The sequence below is a fragment of the Bubalus bubalis genome, chromosome 9, assembly GCF_019923935.1.
Source record: "Bubalus bubalis isolate 160015118507 breed Murrah chromosome 9, NDDB_SH_1, whole genome shotgun sequence".
Classification (NCBI taxonomy): Eukaryota; Metazoa; Chordata; class Mammalia; order Artiodactyla; family Bovidae; genus Bubalus; species Bubalus bubalis.
In genome coordinates, this window is record NC_059165.1 from 63,490,648 (window position 1) to 63,502,535 (window position 11,888).

General features: G+C 47.4%; 1 protein-coding gene across 1 annotated transcript; it reads left to right on the top strand.

Annotated features, from left to right (window-relative positions):
• The first annotated feature begins 313 nt into the window (after window positions 1-313).
• SMIM32 (small integral membrane protein 32) lies at window positions 314-904 on the top strand. Its single transcript, XM_044947626.2, has one exon. It carries the CDS (start codon window positions 449-451, stop codon window positions 758-760), a length of 312 nt encoding a protein of 103 aa, XP_044803561.1. The 5' UTR covers window positions 314-448; the 3' UTR covers window positions 761-904.
• The last annotated feature ends 10,984 nt before the right edge of the window (window positions 905-11,888 follow it).

The window sequence follows — 11,888 nt, forward strand, 5'->3', positions numbered from 1 at the left end:
CGCGGAGGACTCCCAGACTGAGCCTTCGGTGCACTGGTGTCTGGAGGTGCAGAGCAGGAACCCCGAGCTGCGGCCACACGCACCACTCACCTCTCTCCGCCACCGCCGCAGCCCAGGGGTGTCCTGGAGCCCGGAGCTCACCGGAGCTGGGGTTTGAACTGAAAGGACGGCCGTAAACCCAGGTGACTGATTCAGAACCGTGGGTGGCGACGGTGACAGATCTGAAAAGTCCGGGGATCGTGGGTGCCGAGCTGTCCAGCTCGGAGCGCTGGGGTCCACCACCCCGCAGAGAGGGCAGCTGAGTGCGGTGGCGAGGAAGCAGTCCGGGGCTTCGCAGTCCCGGCGGTCCCGCAGGCACCTGGCTTGCGGTCGGTCGCGCGTACAGGAGCGGGCAGGGCGCACCATGGAAGCGAAGTGAGGCGGCCGGGGGTCGGCAGCCCCGCGGGCCATGTACGGCGACGTGTTCAACACCACGGGCGGCCCCGAGGCGGCGGTAGGCGGCGCGCTGGCGCTGGCAGCCACGGTCAAGGCGGAGGGCGCTTTGCCGCTGGAGCTGGCCACCGCGCGCGGGATGCGGGACGGTGCGGCCGCCAAGCCCGACCTGCCCACCTACCTGCTGCTCTTCTTCCTGCTGCTGCTCTCCGTGGCGCTCGTCATCCTCTTTATCGGCTGCCAGCTACGCCACTCGGCCTTCGCCGCTCTGCCCCACGACCGCTCTCTGCGGGACGCGCGCGCGCCCTGGAAGATGCGGCCGGTGTAGCCACACCGGGTCCCGGTCTCGCCACCAGCAGTAGGTATGAGCTGGGCAGGGTGCACCTGATGCCCCTGGGAACACTGCACTTTGACCCCCCACACACCCTTCCCGCCCTCGAGCAGCACCGTGTGCATCAAAGGAGTCGGAGGCGTTTGGAGGCTGCAGAGGGTCCCCATCCTCCTGGTCGCGGGGAACTGTGCTGCTCCCCTGGTGGAGGCTTTCTTCCGTGGGCAGCGGGACCAGCCGGGGTGCCTTCCTGAAGACAGCGCATCCGCCCGGACCAGGGAGCCTTCCTCGCCGCCAGCTGACTTCCCTACTTTGCCGAAAGAGTAGGCTAGAGGAGCGTGCAGCTAGCTAAGCGCACAGCTAGGTTCGAGCTGCCTGTCTGGACTCCTTGCCCTGTGGCCGTCTTCTTGCGGCTACTACCGCCTCTCCCACTCTTTGGCACTGGAGAGTCCCACTAGGATCCGAATGTGAACTCAGCTGGACTTAGAAATGATGGCCCTCAGAGGCTGCGTCCCTGGGGTGGGAAGTGAGGGGACGCAGAGTTTAAATGGGTGCCGCCCAGGTCCGAGGACCCAGTTTTCTTTGCCCGCACAGGGGAAGGGGAAGCTGGTCTAGAGGCACCGGGTTCCACCTGCAGCACTCTGTGGTTAGGGTGTCCTGGGTCAACAGGGGCCACATTTCTACAATAAAACCTCACCAAATTAGACCCAGTGCTGAGGATGCTCTGGTCATTGGTTGCGCCACTTGGGAAAGGGGCATAAAAGGGGATCCTGAGCAGGCTGACCTAAGCACAGCCTGCGTCCCACCTCCAAGTGGCCCAAGTCAGTTTTAACAGACATTTGCTCCTCTCCAGCTTCACCTTTCCCTAGGGTCAATCAGTTGCTTGCTCTGGCAAGTGTTTTCAGAGCCAACCTCAGAGAAGAATTGCTGCCTCATCTGCTGGAAAAAAAAAAAAAAAAACTCCCTGTAATAGGGCTCCATGGAGACCTTCCCTGTGGGGCAGTTCTTCCCACCAGGCATCCACTCTGTGGCTCTCAGAGGTTCTCTGGGCCTAAGCCCTTCCAGGAGTCATTTCTGGACCAGAACCACCTTGTGAAGCAGGGGCCTGAGGGTCAGGTGATGGGGGCAGCTGTTCAGTACTTCTTCCCAAAGTAGACAGGAGACCCGCTCTGGAGAACACAGCAGGAAAGCAATGGATGAATAAGCCTAGCTTGGAGGAGCTGATTTCAAAGAACCTGGGAGGGAATAGAAAGAATTGTAATAACCTTGACCATTATTAAAGTTAACCTAATTCTAGGGAGTCTCTTTGTGGCAGCTTAAAATAGTTTCAGAAGTCACCTAGCTCATTAGGGCACTAGAGCTTAGAGAACCTTTGACTAAAAGGAGATTTGGTAGATTATTTAATCAAGTAGTTCCAAGCCATGTAGGGGTCACTCAGATTTTGAGACTCTGAAGAATGATAAGGATGCTTATCAGGCAAATGCATACAGGCACACAATTCTACAAACTTTTTGTGAGGGTTGTTGGACACTGAAACTTATGTAAGGATCTAAGCTGAGGCTTAGAAAAGACTTACTAGAGCTCCAGGTTTAGGCCAGAGCTCCCTACCACCACTTCTCCTCCTTCATCATTCCCAAGGAAGGATCCTTGGAAGTGCCCAAGATTCTTCCTGCTCCTATCCCATTGAAGCAGCCGAGATGAGCATCTGACAGTTCATCTTGGGCTTGACTTCCATATCTTAGAGAGCTAACACCAACCAAGCCCTAATGGAGCTAATTCTACAATAACCTCATACAACAGTTTGGTTTTTGGAAACGCAGCCAAACCTTTCTAACCTACAGTAATGGTAACTCAGCTAATCTGTGTGACCCTTGGCTACGGAGAAGACTAAATGGAATAAATGTTAAGGAGGGTATGAGAACCCTGACTGGCATAATGGAATCACACACTGCTGATATGGGGGACCCTTCAGCTTTAATCTAGGGGCTGAGGGGGTAGGAGACTAATACAGGTGCAGCATAGTATGTTCCTCTTCTACAGCTCCCCATGGATAGACCTCAAGGCAGTTTGCAGAGTGATCAGCTCTGGAGTCTGTCTGGCTTTAAATCCCAGTTCTACTGCTCACTGGCTGTGTGACACTGCAAAGTACTTAATCTGTCCTGGTCTGTTTCCTCAACTGTGAAATGGGATTATATCACCTAGCTCTACAGGGGTCAATGTCAAGTGACATAACCAGTGTTAACACTAGCACTCAAGTGTTAGCTGTGCCGTAAATGAGCCTCAGGCTTGAGGCAGCGCTGCCTAAGGGAGAAGCTGACCCACAAAAAATGCCAGGGTTGGGGGCACTATCAGCTGGCTTAGAGGCTACCTGAAGTTCTTGGACCAGAATCAGTTGAAGCCAGAGTGATCCAGGAGGCTGTTGGGATGTCTTAATAAAATACTGTCCCAAGGCATCAAGAAGTTAAAGCTGAAAAATGCTAAGATGGAGACAATTTGGAAGCCATCTTTCTGATGTATCTATAGGGTTGAATAGATACTTCCAGAAGAAATGCCTAAATAATTGGACCTAGGTAGAGCTGCAATCTAGAAATCAAGCAGGATCGGTAAGAGGAACTGGACTTGAGTTCTGCTTTTTGCCAGCACTGGGACCCTAAATAATTTCATACCTATCTCTAGGCTAGTGTTTGACTAGTTGGGCAGTAATGGGTCCTTTGTCACGGGGAACCTAACCCTAGATTCTTCCCTGGAAAGGATCTGGCTGAGTTCATGTCTGTCTTCTGCTGATATGCAAGCTAAGTGAACTATTATGTGGTAATTGAACATGTAGATGGTATCAGGAAGGCCGGTCTATATACACACATCCTCCTGCCCTTTGTTTTTTCTCCAAGCCCATGATGCCTTAGCTACATTTGTAGAACTGGGTCTGGCAGGGTGAAAAGAGGAATGAGATTCAAGACACAGGTGTTTGGGCAGCTTTGCCACAACCAGTAACTGGGAGCAGGCAAGAGGGTTGAGAACACATCTCTGATGGGGGTAAGAGGGTGGGTAGGATGGAAATTAGGGGAAGTGGTTGCAGATGTCAGGAGCTAGGGTGAAGCAGCATAAGTCTAAGAATCCTGGAGCCAGGTAACCTGACCTTGGCCATCTGCTCTATGCCATGATCATACTTCTGGATTTCTGAAAACCTGCTTCTTTATCTGTAAAATGGAGATGATAGTTGTACCTGGCCTATGGGATTTTCAACATTGTGGGAGATACTATAGGTAAAGTGTCCAGCTCATGTTTAATACGTTGTAAGTGGTCTTACGGAGAAGGCAATGGCACCCCACTCCAGTACTCTTGCCTGGGAAATCTCATGGATGGAGAAGCCTGGTGGGCTGCATGCAGTCCATGGGGTCGCGAAGAGTCAGACACGACTAAGCAACTTCACTTTCACTTTCATGCACTGGAGAAGGAAATGGCAACCCACTCCAGTGTTCTTGCCTGGAGAACCCCAGAGTCGGCGGAGCCTGGTGGGCTGCTGTCTATGGGGTCGCAGAGTCGGACACAACTGGAGCGACTTAGCAGCAGCAAGTGGTCTTAATGTGAGCTATCATTATTATTAATCAGGATGATCATTTCAGAAGTGTTTGCGACAGCAAAAATAGAAACTGCTTTCCTTCATGACTAACTCTTTACCTTTCCAGGTAAGTTACACCTTCCTCCAGTTTTCTCCATCTCAGTAAACTGTGCCACCATCTGGTTGCCTAAAGTAAAATGCACACTGGTGGTCATTCCTGACCCCAAACTCTTCTTCCCATATGCAATCCATCACCTCCTCAACACCACTACTACATCTACTCCCCAGCCGCCTCCACCAGTATCACCTGAATTCAAAGTCCAGCCTTCACTTGCCTCTCTGCAATCAATGCACACATCTGATCCCAGTACCTGCCTCCAGCCCCAGCTTCCACCCCAATAGTTTCTCCCTGTTCTCAGTATTTTTTAAAAAAAACTCTAACGTTGGCTTCCAAGATGCAGCCTCCTCTGGCCCCCATCAACCTCTCCAGCCTCAATTCTTCACACTTGGCTTGTACTCCATGCTTGAGACATAGTGGCCTTTCGATCCTTAGGGCCTGTCTGCCTAAGGTGTTTGACTCCCTTCCCTCATCCAACTAATAACACCTTCCTATTCTTCAGGTCTCAATACCTCTTCCTCAAAATGGATATGCCTGAGTTCTCAGAGAAGATCAGCTATCAGTTATATTCATTCACAGCCCCTGATCAGCTCCCTTATCAGAGCTATTAAATAACTTTAATTCATGGACTAAATTCTCTCCCCCTACGAACATATAAGCTGCATGTCAAGGACAACATCTGCCTGCTCATGGCTGCTTTCCCAATGCCCAGCACAGTGTTAAGCACAAAACAGACACTGAGTATTTGTTGAACAGAATATAATGGAAAGACAGAGCTAGAGATTAAGGTAAATTTGCCTGTAGGTTCTTCATCCGAACACTTCACCTTTGATTTTCTGCTGTAAACTAAACTTGTATTAGATGAAATATTGAGTTGAACTCTCCTTATTGATTGGTCCTCCAAGTGGCCCATTTCCTGGAGGTGGTAATCCACAAAGTTGTTAGCAACTGACATTTCTTGTCTCCATCTGTGTAACACCTCAGTTATTACTGCAGCTCCTGCAGAGACTAAAGAACATGCAATTTAAGTTTGTACCTTTAGCTATTTCTGCTTGAATTACTCCTTCTCCTGCAGGCAATCTGAGATCTTTACCGTATCATTCATATGATTTCTGAATTGCCTTGACTAAGAATGAACTAAATCACAACAAACTCACTACCCCCAACTCCCTCACCTCTTCTTGGACTTTGATCAAAGATTTCCTTCTTAATGAGATCTTTGGTTTCTGGATCAAAACCATCAGCCACCTTCCTCCTCCCACCCCTGACATTTCTTATCTTCCTTTCCTACTCTTTCTCCTTAGAACTTACCACTATCCTATATTTATCTCATTATGTGTCTGTATCAACCACAGTGAAGATGCTTGAGAGAATGTATTTTTACTTAGTTTGTCCTCAGCCTGACATCTAATAGACCCTCAAATACTAGTGGAGCAAATGAACAATCTTGATACTTCTCAGGACCAGAGAAAATCCAGGTATTCAGAAAAACAAGAGCAGAGTCTAACGTTCCTGATTCTCCATTTCTGCCCCTCCTGTACCCTCTAAAGCTGATCAAACAACCCTATCTAGTTAGAGACTGAAACCACTGAACTATATTATAGTCTCGCTTTCTGCGAGGACAGGAACGACCCCTTGTGACAGCTCTGCCGCTTAGCAGAGCCTGGCTTGCAGTGAGCACAAAATAAAGGTTTGGTGAGACTAAGTGAAGGAGCAAGTAAGGATTAACCAGGTTACAGCCTGCACTGTTACAACAAAGAATACTCCCCATAACCATCCCATGTCTTTTTCACATAACCTTCCAAGAGTAGCACAGTTCTGTCACCCTCAGCCCTTGGCTCTTGTGTCCACTTTGATATGGCTCCTCTAGTTCCTACCATCCTATCTATATTCTAGCCATTCTATTCTTCCCTTCTAGGGAAGGGGGTAGAGGGCCAGAGTGTTCCTCTGTGGAGCACTATGCCAATATGACACGTAGGATTTCTGCTCGTATCCTAATGGTCAGAACTTAGCTGCATGACCAGCTACAGCTGAAAGGGAGCTGGGGAACATGGTAAGCAGCTGGACAGAGGTGTTCAATGATTAAGGAGAGAGAAAATGGGTATGGTAAACTCTTAGCAGTTTATTAAACAGACAGTGAAAGGAAAGCACCTTTCTGTTCATGGGAAGATCCCCTTTGCAGGTTTGCATTTATACTGGTTTATAACGAGTTTGTGTTTGCATTCATTACCTTTACCTTGACTGCCATCATTAATTTGGCCTAAACAAATTCTGTAAAATTCACAGAATGTTATGTAAAGAGAAGACAATCAAGGACCATTTACTATTAATCTTAACTAATGTTTGCATAGTGCTTCAAACCCTCCTCTGCTTCCCCCCCACTCCCCAGAATCACACATGCACTCTCCTCGGCAAAATTAATCTTTTATTATCTGAAGTACAAACACACATCTGCTGGGAGCCGGCGAGAGACATTCCACTCGTGACAAAGGTCATGAGGAAGGGGGCTCGGCATACGCAAAGGCGGGATCGAGCCTCGGGAGTGCCCCCGGATATTCTCGAGCATCTACCCCCCAAAAAACCAGAGTCTGCCTACTTTATTGCTTTGTGCTCTCACCTCTGACTTTACTGGGGGCTGTCCCCCACCACCATCTCACTCTCTCTGTCAAAGAGTTAACTTACAGCTCCAATTAATAAAGTTCCTGGGCAATTAGGAGTGTTTAAATCCAAACCCCTCAGATGGCTCTCTAACTCGCCTGACAAGTTTACCCGGACACCTACAGCTATGCATACGATTGTTTACAGTCTCCCAGCCTCCAGAGGCACGGGAAGCTTAAGATATTCAAATAGCTTAGAGCCTCTCAGAGAATTAGAAACGGTCAGAATAAAACTAGTAAAAGATTTCATTGATGAGCCAATGTTTGTTGCCAAGTTTTCACATCCCTTGAATTGTATCCTTGAATGTGCATTAATTAATATAGTTGGTATGTAGAAAAAATAAGTAGTGGCCTGGTGTTAGTAACTTTAGACCCTTAAGGTAGTAAATTCTTTCCTTTGTAAACCCATTACACATCCACCCTATAGGAACGTAATCTTATCTTCGGAAGATGGCGCCAAACCTTAGAATAATTACTCTTAGAGAAAATAAGTCTTTGTTGATAAGTGCTTGTCAAGAGTCATAAAATGTTAATAGGCCTCTGGCCAGAAGATGATGTAAATCACCTAAACCATTTGTATACGATAAATCTGCAGGAAAGAAACCCTGGTTTTTGATAAGCATCAAAGACTGCTGATTTTGCATCCCCTATTGTCCTCTATGTGTAACTTAGGGTATAAAAGCCCCTGTTGAAAATAAAGCTATGGGCCTTGCTCACCAACGCTTGGTCTCCCCATGTCATTCTTCCCTTTAACTTCTAGCTGAGTGTCCATCTGGAGCGTGGATGTCCTCTGCGACCATTTATTTGCCTGGGCTTCTAAGACCCACTCGAGAAGGTGTCTAAGGTGGGGCACCTTCCGGTATTCGAGAGGGCGCCTGCGGCCTCCGTGGTCAGAGCTAACCTGGTGTCACGGGTTATATTGATTTTCCGCGTAAACCAAGCCACTCAGCTTCTTTTCTCCACTGAATTTTCCTACTGAGCTATCCTCATTCTATTCCTCTTTATTATATCTAATTAACATTTGAATAGGCCGCCTAGCCGTCTCTCCTTCGAAGACCCTGGATCAGCCGGGGCTGGACCCCGGCAGGTGGCGCCCGAAACAGGTTTTTTCGAAGGTAAGCTCCCCAAAGCAATTAGGGTCATCAGCCCTTTTGCTCCCCCGTTCTCGGAACAACTGGGTCATCAGCTCTCTTGTTCCCCCACGGAGCAGTTTGGGTCATCAGCTCTACTGCTCCCCCCTCGGAACAGTTTGGGTCACCAGCCTTCTGTTCCCCCCCCGGGACAATCTGGGTCATCAGCCCGATTGTCCTTCCAGTGTTCGGGACGGCTAGGACCCCACTCAAGGGTGCCGCGGACCCCCCTGTAGGACAGACAGGGCGAGAGGAGTGGGAAGTGTTGAAAGTGTTAAAGTGTTAGACTTAGAGAGAGAAAACAGTTTCTGAAGTTAAAAGGCCAAAGAAAAGCCTGATCTTTTGATAGCTAAAAGCAAAATCTTTTACTATACTTAATTTTCTGACATGGGTAACACTGAATGAAATGCAAGACAGCTCTTTATAGGAGTAATCTTACAGTTATTAAATAAAAGAGGAATCAAAGTTAAAAAATCTGCCATTCAATCATTTTTTTCATTTGTACAAGAGCACTGTCCCTGGTTCCCAGACGAAGGCTCTGTTAACTTAGATGTCTGGGAAAAAGTAGGAAAACAGCTAAAAACTTACCATGCCGAACTTGGCTCAGAAAATGTCCCTAATGACGCTTTTTCCTTATGCAACATCATTAGAGATGTCTTAGACCCTGCCCCCGATTCAGAAAAAGTACATCTTAAAGGGGATAGTGAAGAAAATGCTGTGGCTAAACCTGCCCCTGAATCTAAAAAAGTAACCTTTAAAGAGGAAAATGAGGTCGAAACTGTAGTTAAACCTCAGGAAAATGAGAAAAATGAAGACCCACCTGACTATCGGCAACTAAGAAAAATGTTAGCAGCCATGACTACTCAGGAACAACTTAAAGTTAGGGATGAGAAACAAGATCAGCCTTCCCCAAAAGAAAAAGACAATTTAGGCGAGATAATAGCTAAATATCACTCTGATGGAGATCGGCATCTCTTAAACAATGATGCCCCAAAAGGCCTAAGAGAAACTTCCCCTGTCAGACCATCCGCTCCTAGGAGCTTGAGGGAAACATCCCTTATCAGACAGTCTGTAAGATTTAGTCACCAAACAGTTAAAAGATCTCCAAAACAGGAGAAGAGAAATACGGGACGCTCCCATCCCCCCATGCCTCCTCCTCCATGTGGGGGTAAAGGGCCTCCGCTAGGAGTTTCCCGGAAAGGGGTTTTCTCTAGTCCCGAGGATAAATTTGATCCTCACCTTGAGGCTTCTTTTTTAGTCCCCTCTGCAGTTTAGATAGGGTAAAGAGGGTACAAAATAAATAAAAATATTCTCAAAAAAAAAAAAAATGGGTTTCTCTGCATCTAAGAATAGACAAATGTTTATTGGCTCTGTGTATTATGATTAGACATGTCCTGGACCTCCGTCATGAGGCTGTTAAATAGCCTATGAGAGAGGCTATAGCGGTGGATGGTGGTGAGTCTCCACTTTCTGCACAGATCATAATTTCTGCTATTGGAAAAAAAAAAAAAAAAAAAAGAGGGAGAAAGTGCTTTACCTCCCAAGGAAGGAGAGGGCTTACAGGACGCTGCGGCTGAGCGCCCTGGCGAGCTCCCTCCCCCTCTGCGCAAACCTTTAAAAAACTTATCCACCACTTTCTGATTTAAGGCGATTGCCACCGCCTCCGTTTGTGCCTCCCAGGACCCAGGAGTTCCCCACTTTGCCCCCAAAGCCTCTCAAAGCGTTGCCTAAGCCTGAGGAAGATAAAAAGTTTTTTAAACAAAGGAGCTTTTAGTACACAATATGCAGAGCGTGCTCCTTGGAGAAAACCCCCTCAGGGGGGTCTCACCCAGGCTAGGAGAAAAGGCAAGAGGATTGAGCAACAATATTAACCCCTGACGTGCCGCTTACTTCAATTCCAACGGGAGTGGCTGGCCCCCTACCCGAGGACTTTGGAAGATTTGTCCTGGGGCATAGCTCGCTTTCTTTTCAAATAAAAAAAAAAAAAAAAAAAAAAAGAAAATTCGGTGGTGCATGGTGTAGTAGATTCTGATTATATTGAGAAATTAAAGTCTTGATCTCACTGCCTACCAAAACTGTATAAATTAATAAAGGTCAAAGAGTAACATAGCTTTTGCTTTTACCTTATTATCAGAAAAGAAAAAACTTGACTTCTCAAGCTAAGAGCCACAAAACATTTGAATCTAGTGATCTAGCCTTTTGGGTGCAGGAAATTACAGCTCCAAGGCCTTTAAAGATCTTTTAATTCAAGGGAATAAAATGTCAAGACTGAGTTACAAGCAGTTATTTAGGCCTTTCAACATTTAGGAGACCACACCTTTAATCTTTTGACTGACTCCTGATATATTGTTGGGTTGTTTCCTCATATTGAAACTGCTAATATTCCAAAAAATAAAACTACTATCTTCTCCTTGTTATCTGATTTACAGAAAGATTAAACACATAGATAAAAAATATTTTGTGGGACATAGAGCCCATTCCAGCTTGCCCGGCCCTTTACATGAAGGAAATGCTTTGGCAGATGCATTGACTAAAGTAATTGTTTTAAACTTAAATAAAAAGATTGATAAGGCCAAAAATTCTCACAAAATTCACCATCAAAATGCAGCTGGTTCAAGGTATAAATTTCATATCTCTAGGTAAACAGCTAGACAAATAGTTATGTCCAAATTGTAATTAATCACTTAAACGTAAACACACAGGGGCAGACTACAATGATGAGACACTAGATGCCTGAATTACAGGCTACGACTCGGCCCCTGGTCAAGTAAAAAGACCTCCATACTGGAGAGTGAAAAAGGCCAGATGTGTTGCTAACTTGTGGGAGAGGGTATGCTTGTATATTTCTACAGAATGCAGATTCTTCGATTTGGATCTCAGACAAATTCGTCATGTCACGTTCCCCAAAGACCAGGTTCGCGGCGCGCACTCGCTCGCTCCCCCTCCCCCAGCCAGCTCTCGCCTCCGCGCCGCCAGCAGCGCCCGGTACCCTTCTCGCTGCACCCCGCGACCTAGAGCAAAGAAGTCTGTGCGGTGAGTGAGGGCCAGAGAGGAAAGCGCGCCCGCGGAATGCAGTCCAGACCAGCGCGCTCCCGCCGGCGAGAGGGGAACGCTGAGAGCCCAAGCCGCGGCGGCTAGCCCAAGGCTGCGAACCCCGCCCCTCCGCCCGCCGTAAGCGCCGAGGCCCACAGCCTGCCGCTCGCGTTCTGCCTCCTGATGCTGGGGACACTGCTCCCCCGGGCCGACGCCTGCAGCTGCTTCCTGGCTCATCTTGTTTAAACCCTCAATATAATGTTTGCTCCTTTGTGGTAGTGGTGTTGTGAACAATGTATGCTTTCATCTTGTTTGACCCCCCAATATAATGTTTGTTCTTTTGTTGTGTTGAAACGCCCACCCTATCTCATGATACCTGTATCTGTGCATTCTTATTGGTATGATAATTACGGTTTGGCTGTATTACAACAACTGCAGGATTTAATGCGAACACGACGGTTTGTGGGCTTACTTATCTTGGGAATAGCAGCTTTGATAAGTGCAATCACTTCTGTTACTGTGACAGCAATATCATTGACTCAACAAGTACATACTGCTCAATATGTTGATTCTATGTCCAAAAATGTTTCTTTAACATTGGCTACACAGGAAGCTATAGACAGGAAATTAG

Coding starts and splice junctions, on each gene's coding strand:
- SMIM32 (XM_044947626.2), top strand. CDS start 449: ATGTACGGCGACGTGTTCAACACCACGGGCGGCCCCGAGGCGGCGGTA.